Below are 26,464 nucleotides of genomic sequence, written 5' to 3'. Positions count from 1 at the left end.
AATTTCAGCTATACACTTTAAATTACTATGTAACCTTTAATTAGAGCTGTTAATAATTAATTTGTTTTAGTTTCCTATATTTTGGAAAAGTAAGATACTCGACTTTTAATTAGTTTCCCTCGGTTAAAACAGACATGCATCTTAAGTACTTTTTTAGTATTATTGCAATATAAAAATACAAATTACTGATTTATCAACATGAAACTTATACACAATATACAATAAAATTTTGCCTCTCTGGTAAACTTATATTTGTTAAGATAAGTTAATTGAGAAATGATTTGCAAATACATATATACTTTCACCAGAAATGGAGGGGATTTTCTTGCTTTCAAAATCTACTTTTTAATACTGTTTTAAACTTATAGCAGATGGATGGTTGTTTCCACTTTTCCACACACCCTGCTTTCTGTTTCTGCGGGGTTGGAAAGCAAAAAAAAAAGGGTTACTTTTTTTATTGGCATGATTGGTGTTATCCATTAAAAAAGGTGGAACTGGAAGAAGGAAGAAGTGAAAATTTTTGTTTGGTTTTGTTCTTGGCATGGGTATTGCAAATTCTCCTGTTTTGGGGCATTATCTGGAACATGGCAGCCTTCAATCTTTAAAATGGCTTTCATGCTAGACAGAGTTTGCTTTATCCCTCTGATTCAATTCCTTCATTTTATGTGTTACTCTTCTTGGGCGCTTGCAAGGACAGGAAAAAACTGATAAAGATCGATAGTGAATGATGTACTGGTTCCTGATGTTTCAACTCAGTGAAGGAGCTGCTTAGATGGAGAACATTAAAACAAATTAATATTTCCTTTTGCGGCTGCAGAGCATATAGTACCTTTCTTCATCTACAATGGTATATTTTTCAGTTACCTACGATTTCTCCCTAGGTTCCAAAATCTGCCTGCTTAACTTATCCCTAGTACCACTAAGGGTTGTGTACCTTCAGCAGTTTACCATCTCTCCAACTCCTCTGCCAGATTCTTCAGACTGATGTTCTCGTCTTTTACCATCACTGTACCATTACTGTCGGGCCCTCGCCTTTTTATCCTCTTGTGAGACGGCAAGGATTCTTCAGTCTGCTAAGATAAGTACCACATTCTTGTTACATTCACATGATATACTCCACTTAGGATGGAGGATGGTTTTCTTCCCTCCTTTCCAAACTTTCAAAGCACCTTTGATATATGTGTACTGCATTTGACACACAATACACTATTACTTAGGACATAATACAACTTCTATTCTTGCTAGTAATAGGAAACATGTGGTAAATCCTTCTTATTCCTTTATATAAATATTTAATAACCTTTAGCTACCTACTATTATTTTATCTACTGGGAGATCACGCTAATATTTTTGTTGTTGGAAAGATCTATAACAAAATAAATAACTTAGTTGATTGAAATAAATGTGTTGCTTTTGTTTCTTTTCCTGTCACTTTACTACCCCATGTTAATTTGTTTAGGTTTTCTTTAGGACACAATGGCTTGTCTTCATTTATTTGTACATTTTAAGCTTTAATTTATTTAAGGATTTTGTAGAGTTTTTCAGAACCACTACAGAATAATCGGGTGAGTGCGCCACCCACAGGATGTCACTTTGAACTGAGATGAGCCATTCGACATTGCCCTTAAAACTGTCATCAAAGCTGCAGCTATGCAGGCTGTGGCACCCTCCTGTTGAAGCCAGAGATTTTCAAAATATATTTCTGCTACAGCTGGTTCAAAAAAGTTTTGAATCAAATCAACATAGTGCTGTGAATTGACAGTTAATGCTTGACTGCCACCTCCCCCTAAAATATAGACCAATAATTCTAACTCTCGACTATGCACACCATACTGTTATCATATATACCTAGATCTGCCTCAGCTGAAGGGCATTATTTGGCAGAAAATAGCACAAATTCCAGTGGATATGTTGGAATATGTAGAAAGGAACTTTAAAAATTGATTGCAAAATGTATGGAAAAGGGTGACCTCCACCTTCAAGATACTTTATTTAAAATTACGTGACTTAAAAATTTTAATTATTATGTTCTTCGCTTTCATCCCCCCCCCGAGCAAAAAAAAGAAAAAAAAAAAAAAAAAAGCTATAAAGAAGACAAATTCTAATTTTAGCTGCATAGTAATGGTATAAATTTCCACAAACATTTAAATGTATTTAATTGCAATACTGTTTTTGTGTACTGCTATAATACAAAATACTGTATTGTTTTACTTATTCATTTATTTCAATTTTAGCTAAGATATTAGTGTTCATTTTTGCATAATAAAACTTGTAGTCACATATTTCATAAACAAATGCTTTCTTTTTAAAATACAGAATTGCAAATCTTGCAAGTCTTAACATAATAATATGGGCAAAAACCCTCCTGACAGGCAATTTCTTGCCATTTGGCAGCTGTCTGGAAGTTTTGAGAAAAAGCATTTTCAAAGCTCAAGGAGAGATATTTTTCAGAAGACCTGGTGACATAATATAGCTCAGTGAGCCAGGATGGGTCAGCTGGCAATCAGTTTTGAGTAAATTCAGGAAGATAACAGTTCAAAGAGAGTAAAACAAATTGCCTTTTAGAGCAATTTGCTGCTGCCTACTGAATAAAATTCTTGTCTGTGAGTGATATACATATTACAAAACACTTCTCATGTGTTAAGGACTTGCATTTTCCTGAGATCATGTACAGCTATTTATTTTGGTGTGCATATTAGTTACAATAAGATGCCAATTTTTTCTCACTCATCTGACATGATTACTTAAAGAAACATCCATGATCCTAAAATGTGCAATAGTATAAGGTGTATGCCAAATGGTTTCTGAATGGAAAAACAATACCCCTAATGTATAAAAAGGTTTGCCTCTTAAGTAATTTATTGCTTTATTACTTGTTTTTGTATATATTTCTTTCCATTTTTTATGGTAACTGGATTATTATCTCCCACCCCAAAATATGCTACAAACCATTCAGATTTCTGTCAATTTTCTTCATAAAACTCCCTTTACATTTTTGTTTTTGCTCTTATAAAGTCACTGGATCCATGCTGCCATTGATAGTCTCTTATATGTATACACCAATCCAACAGAGTTGCAACTTGTAAATAGTAATTTGACATTTTCAGCAGTTAAACATTTTTGTTACAGAGTTTATTAATTTTCATTACATACATTTAATAATTTATTATAGATACTAACTACTTATTTTGAAAAACATGGAAATTACCTTAGAATCATCTTCTCTAAATTCTAAGGATCCATCAAAGATGTATGTTAAAATATTACTTTTATTTACAGATTCAGAGCCTCCTTGCATTGTTTCAAAAGACTCAGACTTTGGTATGGGCAACTTGGGTATTTTCTTTACAGCTGCAGTGAAACATTGCATAATTTTGGATACCTATAAATGTATAAAAAACTTTAATAAAACAATAATTCCACACTTTTCAACAAACTATAGAAATATAGTGATGAAATCACAAATTCAATTGGCTAATACAGCTTAAAATAGAAAGGACAAATTGCATTCAGACAAATATATATTACTTGGAAATATTTTATTATATTTGTGTAAAAGTTCAATTACAGTTTCATGAGGATTAACTTACAGCTTCAGGAATTTCACATCGAAACACATGACACTGAAAAACTGTTGATTCTGGAATAGTACCCTGGCTACAGTTGTGAACCAAAGCTAAACAGTTGGCCTCTGCAGACTGTGTTTCACCAATAACATGTGCACTAATTTGAAGTATTGGAAAACTTGCAATTTCATTTGATGAACTTGGTTCATATAAACTATGAAATATATTAAAAACAATATTAATTATAATTTCATTAAATTATCAATAATAGCTTCAGCTAAATTAAATTATTATATTTAAGAGGAAAACTAAGGTATAAAATTTTTAAATCCATCTAAATAATCAAGAAACTAGTACATGTGATACACAGAACACATATGATTTGAAATATATCAAGAGAAACTAAATTATGTAATGCCTGACACAACAATTGATTTGATGAATATAGTTTCGAACAGGATCGATGTGGTTATTCATAAAAAAAAATTGGTTTCAATTTAGAATTTTCAGAAATTTCAAAAATTTCAATTTAGAATTTTGATACAAATGCAGTGAAACTTCAATCACATATCATTGCTTAAAATTTATGTCTCATTATATGAACATTCAATTATCGAAACATAGGGAACATTTTAAAATATGGATTCTAAAATTTAATTCGCATTTTGAATGAATAAAAATACAGTTTCTTACTTGCTAATACAAACAGTTTTACAGACTTTTTGTTTATTTTAAATTACAAAGTAAATCCAAATTTATTGAAATGGAACTTATATACAATAATGATTTTTATATTAATTACAAAGTTATTTCAACTACAGTTTGTTTCTGTTTTTAGTATTGGACAGTTAGTCTCCTCACTTTTTAGACCCTATCGCTTTTCAATTAAAAGGATGTTGCCACCAAATGTTAATGTCATGCATGTTTTTAAGAAAATAAAACTATGAATATATAAAAAAAAAATATGAACTTAAAAAGAGCAGATTGCCACTTAATGTTATCATCATGTATTATTTTTAAAGAAATAACATAACAAACATAAAAAAAGCAATATTCCATTGGAAATTCTAAAAATATGCTTTCATACATACATTTTGTGATTTTACTATTGAATTTTATTTAGCGTATGTGTAAAGAAAGTGATATTTACTAAATAAAGCTAAAAAAACTAAAAGCGAATGATAAAAAGACAAAATAAGTTGTGCAAGTCATCTTACTAAGAAAACTAAACACTGATATGATGACCTGAAAAACAAATTAACAGCAACACTTCTAATTCGAAACACATGCTGCTGTTAAAAATTTTGTGGCTTTGCTGCTGAATTTTATGTTGCATAAATGTGAAGAATGTTTAATAAATAAAACTAAAAAAGAAAGAAAAAAAAAGGTATGATGTAGGTCAGTGATCTCAAACTCAGACTGCACATGGTTCAAATGCATGATCTAAAAGTAGCTAAATGTGGGGGAGGGCCAGGATATGTAATTCAACTGCACTGATAGTTAAATATTTCAAACTGATGTTTTGTTTATTCAAATAATTGAAACATATTAAAGAAATCGCTTTGTAACTTACTTCTAAATTATAAAGAAACATTTGAAGAGGGACAAAACTTGAGAATAAAAATGAAACTTAATCCCCTTTCTTTTAATTAGTAGGACACATACAGATAAACTTTGTTCTTTAATATACCTTCAGCTACAACATCTCATGATGTTTCAATTTTCATACAATTTGTAATCTTGGAGGAAAATTACTAGAAAGTATATTACTCACAAATTGTAAATACTCATCGGCAGTCTGGTTCTATTTGAGATTTATTGATTTTCAATCATGAAAAAAAAAACTGTTCACATGTAAATGTATTCCTAAACAAAGCAATTATTCTTATTGTAAATATTCCTTCTTGAGAACATTTAGCTTTTAACAATTACTAATAAAATTAATCAAATTTGTATCTTCAAATCTTTGAATAAGGTTTATGTCACAGTGTAAATTAATTAGCTCCATTTCTAGATTTTTTGAAGAGTTACTCATGTTTGTTTTTAGTACTGAAAATAATATAAAAATGAACACCAAACTACTAAAATCTTAAAACTCTTTAAATGTCATTAAATATCTTTTTCTTTGTAGAGACGTTAGGATTTTTTTGGAAGCAAGAGAGATTGCAAAATATGCAACGCCTTCGCCGGGAATCGAACAGTGAACCTCTGTAATACGTGCCCAGCATACAGACCACTACAAAACAAAGGCAAGCTAGGAAGGCGGGAGAAATACCTTATATATTCCCCCTTTTAAAGGGCAACTGGGGTTTTTAGGGGACTTAATCGCCAAATCCCGAGTGAGGAGAATCATCATCTAATTACACAATAAACTGAGATAATAAAAATCCATAGTAACAAAAATTGAAAATGGTCTAAAATCCATACTAATAAAAATTGAGAACAATCTAAAATCCATAGTAATAAAAATTCAAAAAAGTCTAAAATCCATAGCAATAAAAACTGAGGAGATTTAAATTTCATATATTGAATTTAAATCAGATCTAGGATTAATTTAAATTGTATAATTATCAAAACTTAAAATTAGTCAAAACATCATCTTAGATGGTAGATTAAATAGGCTAAATTTTGCCTAACTTACAGTTACCACTAATATCTTGTTGTTACTGATCTTACTTGTCTGACAGTAATGTCAGGACAAGCCCACGAAGCATGGAACATTCATCATAGCAAGAGGGCCAAGATTGCATCTGTTAGTGGCAATAGCCTTGAGAAAAAACTATATAGGTGATAGTACAACATTGCTCAGTTTCGTCCCAATTTTGATGGAGAGCACTTCAGGGAACGGGTCCAAGGGTCTCTCATTCCTCTTCCCTTACCACCAACCACTCAAGAGAACTTTTGGCTTGCCACATATTTAGAGTGCCTCCATGCTGCACAGACACTATACATTTACAAACATCCATGCCTTCTCTGGGATTCGAACCCAGGCTCTTTGGCATGGCAGTCAGTGCCACAAACCATTATCATGGCTGGGTGGTGCCACCACTAATACATTTCAATTATATATGAAATTTGATTCATGCTTTGAGGCTTAAAAAAGGTAAAGCCATTCTTTTATGAACAATGTTACATTGCAGTTTTAATTCCCCAATTATTTATTATGGTTATAAACAATAGCAAAACACACTAAACTTACATAATATAACCTTCAGAATTCACTGGTAATGAAAGGGAAATACTGAGAACCTTAGCTGATGACTGCCCATTTAGAACAGACATACTTTTCTTAATCTCAGTTTCATTCTTTGGATCACTGATCACAGCACAACCTAAATATGTAATGCGATCAAAAACTGTGTATTCTCCATCAGCTAAACTTGCCGATATGGACATCAAATCTGTAAAAAACAAATAATTTATTATATGCATTTCAATTTACAATTATAAACCAAGAATAAAAATTTATGTGAAAGAATCACAAAATATGCCTGTTCTAGAATGTTAGTTTATTACATTTTACATTTCCTTTTTTTTTAATATGCATTAAAAAATTAATATAGATTTGATGAAAAATGAAATAATAAGTAATTACTAAGATTTGAAATAATAAGTAATTACTAAGAATCTGCATTTAAAACATATAATAACAGACAATTTGTTAAAAAAAAAGCTGTAAGCATACTGGTCACACTGCAAATAAAACTAAAATCATTAAATATAATATTTCAATTTTAAAATTTTAATATTTTAATTTTCTTCTCAAGGACCTTTCCTTTCCTTTCCTGCCTGTTAGAAGAAAAAAAGATATTAAGGTCTGGTCATTGTTGACTTTTATGCACTATTTCTTTCCAGTGCAGATAATTTTTTAATTTCAATCTTTCAGGTTTGCAATTTAATAAGTGTTAATAAAGGATTATTTTATAAATACATATAATGTTTAATTGTTATTTCTTTTTCTCATTTTTTAAATTAAAATTATAATGTATGAACTTGGGTTATAAATTTTGATAAAATAAAAAAATAATAAAGTAAATATACAAAAAAAAAAAAAAAAAAAAAGGTCGGCTAAATAAAGGCAATGGGTTCATTAGCTCATAAATGAAAATATTTTAGTTTAGTCTTTATAGCTTTTGATTTCAGACATTTTGAAATGATGTCAAGATTGATTTTTAATCTTATTGAGATTGGAGGTGAATATAATTAGATTTATTATTATAATGTATAAATATTATATATAATATTTCATCAGTTGAGTCATGTATTTTAAGGTTTGGATTTTGTTTAGGGTTTGGGTTCAGCAATTTTTATATCTCTGTCTTATTTCAGAAGAGAAGTGATAGAAATATTAGGATCAATTATATTAACTTAAAGTTGAAAGGTGGTCTCCCCACCCCCAATTCCTTTCAGTATGTGAAGGAATTAATTGGGTAATGTGTGTTTTGTTAATAAGATTACAAAATGATATTCCTTTAGTAGTAATAATATGGATATTAAATGAGGTTTTATGATTAATGAATAAGATTGTAAGATTAGTATCCGGAGTAACTGAATCATTTTCTCAAAGAAGAATAAAGCATTTATTTACATATCATTATACTGTGTATTTCTAAATAAATGCTTATCAGCATGTATGTCATTGTATGATGATAAGCAATTATTTACATATCATTATATTGATTGATTGATTATGTGTCAATGGAGAAGTTTGGTTTATGAGTTTATTATTTAATGATTTATTCATTTATATTGTCAAGAATAGTATTGGTATTGATAAAGAAGGAGGTTGTTAATGCAAATAAAATATGAATGAGTGGTAAGTAATTATGAATAAGTGGTATTTGGGTATTTAATATAGGGGTGCTGTTGTTTTTTTTTTAATGGTGAGCATTAATAAATTTTATGGAATGTCATTTGGTTTATTAATAGTACATGTGATTAGATAACTTGATATTAGATGAAAGTTTGATTAGGGAAGGCACCAATTCACTTCCTAATAATGGTCGAGATGTTTTAGAGAGATATGGTTTGCACATGATAGAGGATGGCTTGAATTTTAGAAAAAACACAAATACTTGGATAATCACAATATAAATTTATTTTTGGAAACATTCTTGTGGTCCACATCATTTTGGGTGTATGATACCAGCCCCCTCAATGTTTGTATACACTGCTCACATCTTAAATAATGAAAAAGACAGTTAAACAAAGAGAGGTGTGTTAATTAGGCACAAGTAAGCACAGAAAGAGAATGCCTATACCGCAACTAAAATATTTTATAAGCTTGATTTCTTTATTTGAATCTTTAACAGTGATGAGGCAAAAGCTTTTGCATTGCAGTTTATTGCAGGGAAAGAATGATGTCACTGCAGATGCTTTGAAGGGGGTTATACTTAAATTAAAATCAGGAATTAAAAGGTCTGTTGTCAATTAAGTTAGTAATTTGCTAATAATTTTCCTTCATATTTTTACATCTTTCATATTATATTACCTATAGTAATATTCCACATTCATCTTCTGTTATTATATGACACAGTAAGAGGATTTAAAGTTGAGGGAAGTGAATTAAAAAATATTTTTATAGTTATATGAAGACCGATAGATTATCAATAATAGGACTCCTACTAGGATTATTTGCAGGGGTATTTTTAAGAATAATTTGCAGGGGTATTTTTAAGAATAATATAAAAGAGTAAGAAAAGGGCTTCGAAGATAAAATTGGCAAGCTAATACAAATTTACGGTTCTTCATCAAAAACAGGTTTCTAAGGTGGGTTAATTAAATTTGCAATTTAATGTTATAATGAAACCAAGTTACTGTGATGAATTTATTCAACAAATCATAAGGATAAAGGAATATTATATTTCATTTTTGGAGCTTGATTAGATTTGAACAGAACATCAATAAGAATAATTATTCAAATGGGTTCGGTCAGATTGGAAGATTACTAGGGGATGATCATTTATATAGTGTAATTGCAACTGCTCATGCTTTTGTAAAAATTTTTTATAGTAATACAATTTTTAATTGGTGGATTTGGAAATTGCAATATTAGAGGTGTCTGACGTAGCTTTCCCATAAATAAATAATCTTAGTTTCTTCTTACCTACCTTTGGCTTCGTTGATAGGGCATGCAGAGAGACATGCAGGCATTAATTGCATATTTCCATATTTCTACTAATTTTACCATATGAAAATTACAGAAAAATCATACAATAGGAAATAATACAATTTCTGAAGGGCATGGTTATAGAGCAAGAACATAACAAATGAAAAATATTCATGGATAAATTACTGTTAATCAAAATATTATTTATTCACACAACAGTTAACTATCACAATCATACATTCCAATAAACATACATAATAATATTAGCATTATAATATATAATAAGATACATTCATTTCTGTTCCCCTGTATATTGAATCTTGTCCACTCTTATTGTTGTCTCCAGCAAATTTATAAGCCTCAAATCATTTATAGCTACAGGAAGCTGCTATAAGCTTTCAAGGTGTTGCTATTGTCACCATTGTCATCTGCAGCAATCTTCAGTCAGTTGTGCCACAAGCAATGATCTTCAATACCATCAGAAACATAAGAGATCTTTGTTTTCTTGAAGCTTTTCACTATTATTGCTTCATCAAGCAAAGCCTATGCACCCCAAATCCATGAGTGATTATTTTCATCTTGCTGGCTGATTTAATTAGCAATATGAAAAAAACATGGATGAATCTATTTTAAAATTTAGAGAAGCTCTTTCTGAATGTTTTCGGGAAAGAAATTACGAGAATACTTGAAAAATTTTCAGAACCTTTTTACTTCACTGGAGAGATACACAAGGGAGAAATATACAACAATGAATACTGAATACAGAATATTTTATTCATGTGTGAAGTTTCATGGTGACAAATTAAATACTATTAACTTAAAAACTATTAGCTTTTGTTTAGAGTAATTTTGTTGCATTTTAGCTAATACAGTAAAACTTAATTAGACTTCCTAGAATATGTTGAAGAAATGTTAAGAAATTTCTGTTGTTTGTAAACATTTATTAAAAAAAGTTACAAATTATAATATTAATTTATTTTAATCTTATTAAGTATGCATAATTAAATTATAACAATAATATTAACCACTACTTCAAATTAATTATCATTAAAAATAATTTATATAAGTTACTTAGAGGGGGGAAAATCTGTTGTTATTTATTTGATTGTTTTTACATAAAATACAGTCTTGAATAATATTTAATTGTAATATAGCATCTTTATATTTCTCTAGTCCTCTCAAATGTAGACGCATTGTTTCTGGTAGTGGAAAAAACATTTCATCATAATGTCCAATGAATATCAGTATCATGAATAGTTTCTAATTCTGCCAAGTTTTCATGCATTCTTTCTAATGAATGCTCAACATTTAAATAGCTGAACACTGCAATAGCATCATCGATTGTACCAAATTTGACTATAAACATGAGTCATTTCTAGGTTTAGTTACAGCATTATTTATACTAATACTGTTTCCCCCGCATAAAATAAGCCTCTGTGACATGCATACATTTTAAAATATTTTATTTCCATAATTTATATTATAAGTTGAACATATAAAAAATTACAAAACTTTAAAATTTAAAAACAGAAATCTGACAAATAATGGTCTTTAATTAGAATTATTACCTTCATCTAAAGGACTAGGCGATGTCGTATACATGATGAATTTTGAATCAAATGCATTAGCTCTCTCATAAGCACTTTCTGAAGATATGATAGAAATTTCACCATTACTTAAATTGCATTCATTTTCTTCTTGGAATTTGCCGTTTCCATTATCAGTGCTCTACAAAAGCAAAAACATTCAAGGTTTAAAAAAATATGCTAGAAAAATTAAAAATTTAAGCATATGAAATCTGTATCAATAATTACAATAAATACATAAAGTTTAAAAAATATATACTTTCACACATTTTAAATTATAGAACAAGCTCAAACATTAGCTAAAAGGAAAAATATTACAGCAATAAAAGTTAAAACTGTATACACTGTACTACAACAGTAACAATATCAAAACCTGCTTACATTTCCATACCTCATCAGAACATACTGCAGACATAAAAAATAACAACTGTTCCAAATTAAAACAGAACAGAAATATTAAATTAAGGCAATTTTGGAATTTTTAAATGCCAATACTCAACATAATGTGCCTTTTTTAGACCAAAAGAGTTATTAGTCTGGAAATGGGATTTTGCCTTCACCATAAATGCCTTATTTCACTTTTTCATTCTGGTGTGTTGCCATTTGGCAAAATGTAAGATAATTTAAATTAATTGCATTAATAATATCTTTCAAACTGAACCTGGTGGATTAACAAACTAAGTTATTTGAATGAAAGAGATGCAGATTTTAAGAATATTCATTTCTTATTTTTGAACTGGATTGATTTAAATAATAAACATGCATTTAATGGATCCATCTAATTAAAATACTCAACATATCATAGAATAATGTTGTATATATATAATATATTATTTATTTCATATTTTGTAAAACTTTAATGAATTTTTGATTAACAAACTCAATGATTTGAAAAGGCACTGACAAAACTGCACAGAATAAAATATTTTTATCCTCAGCACCTAACACTGTCCATCTGCAATTCTATAGATACGCTGTTTTTAAATATTTTGTGATTTTGCTGCTGAAATGAATTTTATATGATGTAAGTCCAAAGAATATAATATTCGATAAATAAAGTTAACACAAAAACATTAATAATAAAAAGATAAAAAAGTTTTCATAAGCATCTTACGAAGAAAACTGAACATTGATATGACAAACTGAGAAAAGACTGAAAAAATATTTTAAAAGTATGCTTACAATTAGCATTGCATTGGGAATTCTTAACATGTGCTGCTTTAAAAATTTTTGTGATTTTGCTGTTGAATTGTATACAGGGTAAGTACAAAGAAAACAAAGCTTAATAATAAAGCTAAAAGGAAAAAAAAAGGGGGGGAGGGTTATCAGGAGTGAGTGTAACAATAGCCTAGTAGCTCAGCGAGAGCATAAAAAGACCTTAACAAACCCTTTTGAGCAATTATTAAAATCTAAAAACTTTTCATTTATTTATTTTTTTACTTTAAGCTGAAGGGAACTTTTTAAATACATCACTGTATCAAGGTTATTAGGTTCAACTGCAGTTCACTGCAGTTCTTAGTTTTTGAGTGAACTTCTTAGTTTTTGAGTTAAATTTTAATACCAGTTGCAGCCCCCAATAAAATGAATTCCAGTATATTTTTACTCTATCTTTATTTCTTCTGTGCTTTTTCACCATCACTATTTTTTATTATTTTACTAATTCACCTTTTTGGACAGCTTTTCATAGGGCTCTGGCATTTCTAATTTTAGAAATAAGCTATTTCTGTAAACAATAATAACACTTCTGCTATTTTGAATAAAAGGGGAAATATTTCTATTTATTTGTAACTATTCTGAAACTAAACTATCTGAAAACTGCAACATCAGAAAATCATTTAACCAAAGACTGGGAGAAATGGTTTGCCAAAATTGGAGGAATCAACAAATGTTTCAAATGGAGGAATTTGTTATTAAAACTTATAAAAACACTGCTTACACTTAATTTCCAAATAAAAAGTCAATGGTTTGTTATTTAAAGTATATACAAACTGATGTTACAGAACCTTTTTTCTTAATCCTGTTCCAGCATGTAAGGTTGACCAGAAATGGAAAGGCTGTATCCGGCAGTAGAACTGCACAGGTACTAGCTGTGATAAAGATTGTTTTTAGACGTTTAAAACGCAAAAATTATGCAATTCCTAGTTCAACAGACACTGGCAAAATTTAGAAACTTCATTCGATATAACGTACACTTATAAAATGAATCTCGCAATACACGGAAATAGGGGTACAAAAGACAGGTATACAAAAATATTTACCTTGCATTTTGATTAAGTATAAAAAACTCAGCAATACCGCCTCCAAATGTATCCAACGGCTGCAGCACAGGCGCCGAAGCTTTACTTACTTTCTTAATAATACCGAATAGTATCATAAAAACTTATCGCATACGCGACGTTCTATGGAATTACTTAGTATTATATCCGGTCTTAATCATCGCTTTCGCAATTCTGAGAAACGGAAAAAGGAAACTGTTCTTTTGCAATTAAAAACAGAACCATCTTTTGCATATATCCAAGATAATCGAAATTCTAGTATGTCTTCTTTCCACTACTCCCAGCTTCAAGAATTTCTGGTGAGGGAATTTTCGTCGAACAAAATGACGGGTCGATAGCTTGATAAGAAACATTCAGTCAGAGAATACAGCTAATTGGTTTGCTTTCTTGTTTCGTTTGACAAGAAGCACACACGAAACCAGACAGAAAAAAAAGAAAAAAGAAAAAGAAAAGGAAAAAAAAGGGAAAAAGGGGGGAGGAGTGAAGAAAAAATCGGAAATGGCAATAAAAATGTCAATTAAATTTAGATTAAAGAAGTAAATTTCATTTCATTCTTTAATTTCAACTCTGTTTTCCGAACACGGTTCACGCTAAGCCATTTTAAAACTGTAAACTATATTCTGAATATTTTTTTCGTTAATGCTCGATAAACATCGTATAAGATTTCAGCTCGAATTTCTGACTGAAAGACACAATTTTGTTCACTAAAAGTTTTAAGTAAAATCTTTATTCTCAAAATTTTTGAAAATTCGCGCATCTCAGAACATTCTGAATGTAATTTTTGAAATACACTTACGCATATTCACTGCGTCCACAAAAGTTTTGATGCGGCTTTTCTTTTCGCAACCGCTGGTCACGGACATGCACTTTCCGTTATGAAAATACTTTAATCTTAAATTTAAAAAAAAAAAAAAAAAAAATTGTAAAAATTACAAAATATAACTCTCAATCCCTGCAGTCATATTTAGTAAAAGTTTGTATTTATTCTAAAATAAATAAATAAAACATAAAAAGTTTCACTTCAGTACGACAAAAATTTACGGAGATATTAAATTTTAGAGTTTAATATACTCAGGGGCTGTACATATACCGAAAAGACAAGTTAGCATTTGTAAGTGATTAAAAATGAAATATCAATTTCGGAAAATGCATATCTGATGTTTTAATAGATTAAGTCACATAATCTTACAGCATCCGTATTCTAGAAGTCAGTAGCAAGCATTCAGTATAGGTAAATATATATGTAATTATATATATATATATATATATATATATATATAATTTTATCGAACTCACTTATAATGAGCGTGAAGGCATCGCGATATTTGCTCGTTACAGCCAAGTGCTCGTAAAAAAAAACAGGTTCGTAAAAAAATCATAAAAATCCATACATACTTTTACTGTATTATAAATATTTTATTTATTTTTTTATTTCTATACAGCACGAAATAAGTCGGTTAATTTCTTTTGAACTGCCTTATATTCTCTTTGTTGTGTTATTATTTTTCGAAGAAGACTCATGGCCCGAAAAACATCGTTACTTGTACCCGTGGCTTCGAAAAAAGTTTGAAGTTTTTCTGCACACTTAAAAGCCACTAAGTATGTTAGAAGCAGGCCATTCTGAAATTCTTCCCATTCGTCGCTAGCACCGCCGCTGTCATTATTTTTTTCATCTATATTAGTTTGAATTTCAGCTAGAGTATCCTCGAGAATAGGTATCTGGGAAGTGATAACATTGGCATCAACAGATACAAGAATTTTCAAATTTTCCAAGGCGTCTACTTCTTCTTCCTCAGTGATTTGCCCCTCTTGAGAAATGTCCAATTCAGCCTTACGTAAGCAATTGGTAATGCATGTTGATGTAATGTTTTCCCATGCATCCTTCATTAAAGGTATCGCTTCGAGTACGTTTACATTAGCATTTGAAGTTCCTATTTTTTATCTTCTATGAAGAAGCATCAAAATCGTCATGTGCTTACAAGAGTTTGATTTAAAAATTCTGATGATCCCTTGGGCCATGGGCTCGATAATACGTGTAGAATTCGGCGATAAAAATTTAATCCTGGTCATTCCCTAAGATGAAAAAGGCCGCCGCCAAGTATGCGCAGGATTGATGGCTCATCACTAACTTTCGGTTGACTTCAGAATGTTTAAAATTTTTTTTTCCAAGAAAGGATTATCTGAGCTGGAGAGGTGGAATTCAATAGAAATTTTATGAATCACAAAACTATTCCTCGCTATAAGTAGGGTTTGCTCTCTAAAAGCGAGTTATGCTCCCATAGACTTAACTTTGTACAAAATAAGTATTTTCGATTCCCTCGTTAAATCCGGGTTCTCCTTAAATCAGGGCTCGTTATAAGCGAGTTTTACTGCATATATATATATATCGGTTTGGTGCGCTCGTTTGCAACGCAAAACAGAAGTGCACCACTGCATGTCATAGAAGTGCCATATACAAAATTCCATCGTTCTACGGCTACTCGTTTTTGAGTTATGCGAGATTACACATACGTACATAGGTATAGACGTCACGTGTGTGTGTATTTAATTATGGCAAAGCACACTAGGGCTATCTGCCTAAGGGGAGGGATGCCTTCGTGGAGGACTTTCTAAGGGAAACTGGCTCGTATACACGTTACACATGGGGAAAACCACGAAAACGCCCATGCAGCCAGCCCGTTCGCGGGATTCGAACCTCGAACCGAACTACCAGTGTTCAGCGACTTTACCGCTCGGCCGCTGGTGGGCCTGTATAGACGTCACGAAAATATCTCTTCTGAATTCATTTTAAATCCATTTTACAATCCCGTTTTACAGAAAAGAGTCCTTTATTCTGTTCGTACGTACAGATCATCAAAAACATCTTCAAATGGATTCGAGAGTGCTCAAAATGGATATTTTCATTGAATTATGATATTTTTCACGATTACAGTATTTACTCAGTTTCGTACAATAAAATTAAAAAAGGAATAAAATATACCAACAGATAATTTTAAATACAGATACGAATGATAATATACGAACAGATCTATTTAAATATTTTTAAATATCACTGTAAACATTTGCAAAAAGATTATTAAAAAATTCAATAGAAAAGAAACTTTTTTAATACAAATTTTTTTAGAAAAAAGGTTCCTTAGTGTACCTAAATTCATTAACTACACCGGCATTTTCCATTTGCTTTAACAGATCTCTTTCACATTTCATCAAATTTGCTACTAAATTTGATAGTGCAAGAGTACTGGCTAATCTACAAGTTACTTAAAATATTGGTAACATAATGAAATATTTATAAACCGAAGGAAGTTTGAATAGGCTTCTTAGTACATATTATACTATTATACAAAAGCAAAGAACATCAGTCTGGACTTCACGAAATCAGATTAAGTTCATCGGCCAAATCACGCCGAACATTTTCAAATCGTTCTGCAAGTATAATCTAGAGCCCTCAAAGGTAGGGCATGAGAAAATCAAATGTTCCAGATCTTGAGGTATTTTTTCTGAACATTCACATAAACTGTTTGATCTTACATTGAAACGAAACAGGTAACTTGCAAATTTACACCGTAACCAGATAAAAACTGAGAAACTTTAAACGTATTATATTTCGACATGAAATATGTTACTAATAGTTTTTTCAATTTCTTCAGTTGATCCGTCGTCTTTTTCTTTTGATACACCTAATTCGTAACACTTTTGTACACAAAGTATTGGTGAATCCCAAATGCGATAGCTAACTTCGGTAGGTGTGTGTATAATGAGCTGTAACCTTCCTGTCTGCTTTTTTAAAAATTTGAGAGCTTCCGGAATTTCACTTCACCCTAGGTAATATTAAAAGCCCCCTTTTTTTAATGTGTATGTCGGATGTTTATACCGATTGTTTCGACATTTTAATGGTTTCTAATGCAATATGGTTCGCAATACCATGCAAGAAATATAAAGTAGTTCGGTTTGTTCTATTGTTAAACACATTGGTGATGCGTGTTTCTTGTTCAGCATATTCTTTGTCAGTTGGGTGCCCACCAGTGACCGAGAGGTAAAGTCGCTGAACGCTGGTAGTTGGGTCCGAGTTTCGAATCCCGCGAACGGGCTGGTTATATGGGCGTTTTCGTGGTTTTCCCCATGTTTAACGTGTATACGAGCCAGTTTCCCTTATAAAGTCCTCCACGAAAGCATCCCTCCTCTTAAGCAGATAGTCCATAGATAATAGACCAACATACGGGTCTCATAACACACAAAGAGAATCTTCATTATTCAACAACAAGGATGATCCCCATGCAAAACATATTAATACTTAATTAGTAAATACACACAGAAAGAAATTTAGAAATAATTTTTCACAAAGACGAAAAATTGAAATTTTTAAATACTTGGAATGATTACATGTTTCTACATAAAATTTTTTCGTCTTTCTTTAATACTTAATTAGATATTCTATATTTTTTATAATCTTTAGTTAATTTCCTTCTCTAATTTTCTTATGCTTTTAAATTGAGAAAAATCCGCGTAAGAAAGAAAAGCTTTTATTTACCAAAGCCTATTTAAAGAACGATAAAAATTAATAATTCATGTGCATACTTCAGTAACTTACGATTTACTTATGTAAAACAAATTCAACAAAATTCAGTAACTTACGATTTACTTATGTAAAACAAATTTAAATGCAAATAATAACTGAGTATAGTTAAGTTGAATCTTCATAAAAAGTTCTATAAATAACTACAGTAGATTCTGAGGATTCAGATTTAAAAAAAAAAAAAATAATAATAATAAGGAAAATTATGCTGAAAATCACTAGGGAGAAGCGAACTGGAATTTGCACAATTTAAGTTTCATTAATTCAATAAGTTTGATTTTTTGCTCGAAAATATTTACCTTAGTAGTCTTCGTTAGTAAAGGTTAGAGATCAAAAAGCGGAAGATTACATATCTACCAGAAGATGAGATGAAAATTGTGAGAGTTGGCAGCTATGATCATTCTAACACTAAACTGATCTACCGGATTTCTAGCATTATTCTCTGTCGCAGCCAGTGATAAATCACTGCTTTCAAAACTGTGACCGCGTGAGCACGCGAATACGGAAGTATAAAAAATTTCCACAATATTGCGTGCATTCGATTTTACGATGCATATGCCTGAGGTATATACGCTGGATGTGTGTCTCCTTTTAGGAAAAAAAAAAAAAGATAATAAAAGCAAAAAATAACTGCACAAACAACACAGTAAAACATTTTCGGCGAACTGAATTTTTTGCAAAGATTCTAAAAATACCACAAGCCCTTTTTCCATTTACTTTCTCTAGTAATGGATTGGTAAAAATATTACTTTTTTCGGGGGGGGGGGATATCTGTTTCAATATCAGGGGAAAATTCGCAAAAAATTTAATTCCAAAATAATATATAATGTATCTTTTATATACGTAAGTCGACTGTAAAATTTTTAATTCTCTCCTCAAAAACATATGACTTTTCACATCCCGTATTCTTATTCCTCCGCCCACACCAATCTGATTTCTGCAATATCGGTGCTTTCAGAACAAATTGGTGCTTTCTAAACCGAAACCTTCTTTTGGTGAGCTTCTTTTGATAAGCTGGGACACCTTTTCGCTTCTACCTCTGAACTGCTCGGATGCTTTTCCGCCGTGCCCTATCGCAACAGTATTAAAAAATGTAAATATTCTTGAACAGGCACGATTATAGCACCAAGTAAATTGTGTCACAGATTTCAATTGAAATAAAAATGAATATTCAATCTTATTAGGCTGCCAAGTTACCCAGTATTACAGATTCAACATTTTCGCAACCTATGCAATCAAAATTTTTGCTCTTCAATATAGATTTACGTTCTAAGTTATCTACGTGCTACACCATCAACACTGCTACGTCTTTTTCAGTTCATACACATATATATACTATATATTATGTATACACTCTATTATCAAGCTCGGTGAACTTTTTTTTTTTTTTTTTTATTCTTATATGTTGGTAAATTTTTGCTTTATAAATGATTGAATTATTTTGTTCTTATGTTTCGGTTAAGATTTTTATGCCTTTAGTTAATCTGGCGTACATATAAAATTATCAACAATTTAAAAGTTTAAGTGGGCTTAAATTTAACACAAGGTGTTTTTTTAAGTGGTTTCAGTTTTAACAAGGCCGCCATTTGTTTACATTTGAAACTCTTAATAGAATAGTGAATTAAGTCAGTTTGCGCACCAACTACAGTGTCTTTTAGCCCAATGTGACCAAACGTTAAGCTTTAGTTTTGTGCACCGAAAATTTTGTCTTCCTCCGGGCTGGCCGAATTGCTTGTTTTAGCACAGAAACTCTAATTGCAAAAATTGTTTTTTTTTAACTGTTTTTAATTGCATTTGGTGCTTTATGTTTTTCTTTGTTTTACAATTTTTAATGCACATGCCTTGAGTTTTTACGTATTTTTGCCTTGCTACGAAGTGAGAACTGAGTTCATTGAATGAGAAATATATGTCTAATGAAATTCACGGAAATAATTTTAAATGAAATGCAGCAAAAACATGTGTATAATTTTACAGGCTATACAAGAAAGCGAATGTTGTGTCCACAACAGATTTTTCTTTTTAAGCGCTGTGTGAAATATCGTAAAATAATACGAAACATAAACTCAAAGGGAAAAAAGCACATTTATTACTTAGACACAATGCCGATTTACTCTATGTTATTATTTTCCTTAAATAACATATTTGGTGGCACAAATTTCTAATAAACATCTCGACGTAGAAGCCCTTTCTCCCCATCCCCAAAACAATTACATGAATTAATATAAAATTTCAAGTTGATGACTTGAGAAAAATCCTAACACTCCAAAAGAGATACCGTTAAAAATTTCAGAAAATATTAAAAACATGAAAGAATACAAAAAACATACATATTTATAAAAAAAATTATTCAGCCGCACTTATGTAATGTATGGGACTAAAAACATTTTTTATTATTATAGCGGAGCTGTAGATATTGATAAAATTATCAGGTGGGTATAATATTATAAGCTAAATGTATTTTAATTAAAATAGAATATTCGACTTCTGGAATACCACGAAATCTTAAAGAAGATTTGAGATTCAAACACTTGAATCTTTTCACTTTTTCTGTTATTTCAATCTTCCGAATCTTTTCCTAATCTAAAACATGATTAAATATTTTAAATCAAACGCTAGGGTTTCATTTTTCTCTTACTTTGCTAGAACTTCCTCGAATTTTTTCTACTAGCTGCTTCTACGACCAGCCACCTAAAATAGCATAAAAAAAGAAAAATACGTTATGATTTTAATGAAACCACCTAATCACCTTCTATTAAAAAACGCGAATGAGTGTGCCGTGTATGCAGATTTAAATGTTGCAATACTTTTTTTTAGCCCAAAAAGGCTATTAGTCTCGAACTAGGATTTAGTGTGGAACGAATATAAATAAATGCGTCGTTTTACTTTTTCATTCGAGTCTTTTAAAAGACTAGTCAATTGTTATTCGGCAAAATGTATATTATCTTTCAAACTGAATATGTCTGCTATAGATTAACAAACAAAGCTATTTAAAAGCACAGATGTAGTTCTTGAAAATATTCATTTCTTACGTTTGAATCCAATTGATTTAAATATTAAAAATGCATTTAATTTGTGACCTAGCTAATTTAAAATACTCAATATTTTCATAGAATGAAGTTATATATTTTCTTATTATTTATTTTATATTTTGTAAAATTTTAATTAATTTTGGATTAACAAACTCAATGATCAGAAAGCGAACAGAGACAACACTGTGCGGAATAAAACATTTTATCTCCAGCAAGTGAGACTGTCTATGGAAAATACTAAACATGCGCTGTTTTTTTAAAAAAAATTCTGATATTGCTAGGATATTTAATAAATAAAGTTAACACACAAAAGGTTAATAGAAAAAAGATAAAAGTTTTGTTAAGCCATCTTACTAAGAAAACACAGCATTGACATGGTTGGTTTGGCTTTAGTTGATTACAGGAAAGCACACTTGAGCTATCTGGCTGAGGAGAGGAATGCCTTCGTAGAGGACTTTCTAAGGGAAATGGCTCGTATACAAGTTACATATGAGAAAAACCACGAAAACGCACATGCAGCCAGCCCGTTCGCATATTTCACAAGTGCACATCAGCGTAGCCACTGAGGAAGGGGTTTCGAAATGGACTAATGAGCTTCTAATGCTCTTGTGACGCTAAATCTTCGTGCATGTGAGCGTATGCTGTTTACGTTTTAATTTGCATTTGTTTCGCAGTTATAAATGTATGGCGTAACAGTAGAAAATCTCGTAGTGCTTACGTTTTCTGAGTTTAATTAATCGCTGACATTTCACTTTCGCGATTTTTATCACGCATTAATATTTGGATTGATGTTCACGACATATTATCGCTCTTTACATCGAGAAAATGACTCAAGTTACAAACCTGTGGATTAAAAGAATTCAAGTGTATAGACTTTTTTTAATTGAGCTGAGGCGGACTGGAAGCGTTACACTGAATTAAGCGTTTTCTTATTTCAGTGCTTGCATCCTTTTGCTTTTTAAAGTGTAAGATTCAGAATACATATTTTATATGATCTAATTATATCCATTGTTAACATTGGAAGTTGTAAGTGAATAAACTGAATATATTCGTTGTGAATAAGATAAATTCATTCTGTTTGATAAGTATTTCTTGTGTAGACAGTACATTTAAGAGTGAACAGTTATTAAATGTGAAATTTAACACACTAAATGTATACGAATGCAAACTAGTAAAGTTCACTTTGAATTAAAATCTGCATTGGCTATTATTACAGAACATCTTTTTCATATAGACTGCAATAAAAAGTGCTGACTTCTATTTGCATATATAATTGGTGTAAATATTTTTCTTATGTGCATAGTTTTATGCAAAGATAGCATTTGCGTTCAGATGTTCCAGCCTTCGTCTGGCTTTTAAATGTACCGGGAAAATGGCTGAAGGAAACACCAAACGTTAAATTTAAAACCTGCGTAGAATTTTACTCTGCAGAAAAACTTCATAAAAAAAAGTTATTACGTATAACAAAATTAGAATGAAATAAGCAATATCCCTTAATACAAATATTAATTATCCTAATAAATAAATTAACGAACTTCCCTTTGCAAAATCTTAAGAACTCAAATGGTATAAAGGAAGTTAAGAACTTTGTTTCCTAAAAAAATCACTCAAAACTTTTCAATATCTTAAAAACAGTGAAATAAGCTATATCCATTAATACAAATATTAATTATCCTAATAAAAAAATTGAAGAAACAAATCATGCAAAACTTTTCAATATCTTACAAAGAGTGAAATAAGCAAAAAATAACATGAAAGAAACTCAAAAAACAAAAAAATTCCGAGCACAATTTTACTCTGCAGAACAACTTTATTAAAAAATCAATAAAAATGTATTATATATATATATAAATGACAATGAAATATGCCAATCTCTTAAAAACAGTGACATAAGAAATACGATGAAAATTTGTTGCCGAACCCATATTTCTAAAAGAATGAAACTATTCAAAATCATGCGATTTCATCAAAAATCTATCAACAACAATAAGAAAGGAAAATTGTTGCCAAAATCACATTTTTAAAGATGTGAGATGTGAAAAATGTACTCGTAAGCTTCATTTAAAACATTTTTTAAAAAATACAAAATATTATCATTTTTCCAAAATTCTTTTTGTAAAAGCAGTCGCAAGGATGAAAGTTTAACGTGTCCAAAAATCAAAGAAAAATAAAATGCACATTTTTAAAAATAAACTATTTTTGAAAAAATCCCATTGAAAAGGTGTTAAGCTCACTTCGTATTTAATCGATTTATTGAAACACGAAATTTATTTTAAGTTCGTAAAATAGCTAAGTGCCTACGTTTCATGACGATGTGAAAATGGAGTGTGTAGCGTAAAATCTCGCTTTCCTACAGCCCATTATGTCTCAAAATAAAGCGATTTCGTCACAAAACATAAAATAAAAAAAAATTCTAATTCGAATTTCGAAAAACCAAATTTCGTAGCCGTGGGTCTATTAGCTTACGCGCAGCACGAACGAAAGACACACACACACACACAGAGAATCTTTGTTTTATTATATGTAGAGAAGAGATTAAGTAATAATTTTACATGGATATTTTTGCGGAGTATCCAACATGTGTTTGTATTTATTTCTAATTCTTTCAACCAGCTAGTGAAAACTTCACAACTGCTTATACTTAATCTAACTTCGCAATAAAAATTTTCAGAAGAAATCGAAGATGCTTTAATTATATTGTACAGAAAATTGCGTGGCAAAATATTTTCAACCATCTTAAAGCACGCGAAAGGTCATGTGACATGGCAGAAATATAACTGGATGCCGATTGGTAGATCCTAGAAGCCACTCTCTCGGTGGCTACACAGATATGCACTTGTGAAATATGCAGCCCGTTCGTCTGAAATCGAACTCAAGATAGAACTACCAGTGCTCAGCGATTTTACCGCTCGGCCGCTGGTGGGCAAACATTGACATGATGAACTGAGAAAAGACTAAAGAAAGTAGATCAACACAAACCAAGTATGGTAACACTTAACATTGCATCAAGAATTCTAAACGTATGCTGCTACGCTGAGTTTAAAAGTTTGTGATTTTGCAGCTGAATTGTAAACGACGGAAGTGCGAAGAAAACGAGACTTAGTAATAAAGCTAAAAGGACCAAAAGAAAAAAAAAAAAAAAAGAGGACGGTTAGCAGGAGCGTGTGCAACAGCAGACTGGTAGACTGTAAGCTCAACGAGAGCTTAAAAAGCCTTAACAAATCCTTTTGGGGAATCGTTAAAATCTGAAACCTTTCAGATTCCGCCCCCCTCCCGTCTTTTGGCATGTTTGTTCACGAAGTTTATACGAACTGTTAACACACAAAAATACTAATTCATAACCTGAAATTTGAAAATATCAAAATGTTTAATTCAATTATTCTTCGTTTTGAAGCTGTGGATGGCAACGATATGGAAAGCAATTTTAAAACCTTTTATTTTGGAAAAATATAATTCCATTATATTTAAATTTGTAAATAAGATTCAAATAAAAGAATTTATAGGATATTATAAGCCTTTTGGGTTCGTTGACGTTAGTTTTAATATATTATAAGATGAATGAGGTTTAAGACAAGGGCCTGCCTACTTAAGTTATTTTTCCTAGCGTTAACAGTGATATTAGCATAGTGGTTAATATGATTTGTAAAGGCGAAAAGAAAAAAATAGCGAAGAAAAAGAAGGGCGAAGAAATTATGTGTGGTATGGACAAATAGCTGCAACTAGCGGTATTCGAAAAAATAATAATTATGTAAATGTTTTGGTAGTTCTGTTCTTATTCTCCCCCCCCCCCCTTTTTTTTTTTTTTTTTTTTTTTTTTTGTTGCCATTCTGAACTACGCCAAAAAATTATTATAACCTCAGTACCACTTGAGATTAAAGAAAATATCACGAACATAAATTATGCATAATGTACGTTATAAGGTATTTCGTCCGCCTTCTTAGCATGCCTTCGTGGTGTAATGGTCAGCACGCTCGGCGCGTATTCTAAGGGACCGTGGTTCGAGTCCCGGTGAAGGCATTGTACATTTCTTATCTCTCCTGCTTTCAAAAAATACCTAATGTCTCTACAGTGTTAGAAAACGAAAATAAACTGGCATTTCGATTTTAAGCCACTACATAATGCACTCAGGGATTCAATGTTTTTAAGTAATGTTTTCGGAAATGATACTAACCAAAAACAAAGAGATCATTGAGCAATCAAAAAATTTTACTTCTCTCCGTGTGCTTGAGGATTTAACACCAACACTGAACAGTATCGGGCATAGGTACGTTGATTGGTCTTTTTAATTTAAAGAGTTATTCGATTCTTTAGCGAATTGGAAGCTTATTGGTTTATCAAAATAGTGATGAAAATCTCCGTTTATTGCTTTTAGATCCTTTGTGAACATAGGGAAGAATTCCCTACCCCTCTGTTGAGATAACTTCACAATTCTTAGAGTTCATATAGCTCTCTAGAGGACAGAAAAGTTAAATATCTTACGCTTTGCCCAGTGGGAAGACAAAGGATCGCTGAAGATAAATATATTTTATTTCGCACAGTGACAACACAGTTCTTTTTAATCGTTGAGTTTGTTCATTAAATTTGAAAGACAAATATCTTTTCTGAATAAATCTGAAACAAATATCTAACACTCTGCCGAGTGGCAATAAACTGCTTTTAAAAAGTTGAGCTCGTTAATCTAAATACCGTTATGTTATCTCAATATATACATAAAAATTTAAAATTCACAATTCGGGCTTCGAGGTGAGTTGTTGCTGTTTATACATAATGCGAGAAATAGATATACATGCGCACTCTTCATTATTTAATAACAGATAGTTTTAGCGTAAGCACATGCTTTCCCATCATAATTTTCATTACTGCAGTTGAAGAGGCTTTTTATTTTCGAACTTTCGAAATTATACTCCTTCAAATATATGCAACTTTACAACTTCTTAATAATATTTATACTAGGTATAGTATCCGTAACAAATACAGGTGTTTTTTTAAAAATCTACAATCTAAAATTTGCTTTTAATTAAACGTAGTGTTCAAATTTTCCTTTCATTAATAAGTATTAATTAAATTTTCCCCTCTTCTTGTCATGAAAGATTCGAGAACATTTTAGAATTCGACTTCGTAAAAATTAATGTTTTAGTTCATCCCTAATTTTAATTCTCATTATTTAGACACATTATTAAAATAGCAAAATAAATATTTAAATTATTAGAAACTCCGTTTGTTACTCTTAAATCTATACAACATTTCATGAATAACAGATTAATTGAAACTGGCAGTACAGTTAATACTTTCAAAATTCGTAAATAAATAAATAACCAAAAG

General features: G+C 30.7%; 1 protein-coding gene across 6 annotated transcripts in view; it reads right to left on the bottom strand.

The window, feature by feature from the left end:
* The window catches only part of LOC118185492 (rab GTPase-activating protein 1-like), a 170,694-nt gene that overhangs the window by 72,092 nt on the left and 72,138 nt on the right, over positions 1-26,464 (bottom strand). For 4 of the 6 annotated variants that reach the window (XM_085824059.1, XM_085824058.1, XM_085824057.1 and 1 more), the window contains exons 3-6: positions 11,244-11,403; positions 6,766-6,967; positions 3,591-3,780; positions 3,209-3,382 (exon numbers count right to left, since the gene is read on the bottom strand). In XM_085824059.1, the coding sequence (XP_085680185.1) occupies positions 3,209-3,382; positions 3,591-3,780; positions 6,766-6,967; positions 11,244-11,403 (726 nt within the window). Of the gene's footprint in view, positions 1-3,208; positions 3,383-3,590; positions 3,781-6,765; positions 6,968-11,243; positions 11,404-13,519; positions 13,806-18,412; positions 18,525-26,464 lie in introns of those variants that run through there. The other 2 variants (XM_085824062.1, XM_085824061.1) reach the window with 2 other exon arrangements.

The sequence above is a fragment of the Stegodyphus dumicola genome, chromosome 9 (genome assembly GCF_044657685.1).
Source record: "Stegodyphus dumicola isolate Sdum_Otavi_A_Nest chromosome 9, ASM4465768v1".
NCBI lineage: Eukaryota > Metazoa > Arthropoda > Arachnida > Araneae > Eresidae > Stegodyphus > Stegodyphus dumicola.
This window is presented reverse-complemented; position numbering and strand designations above follow the sequence as displayed.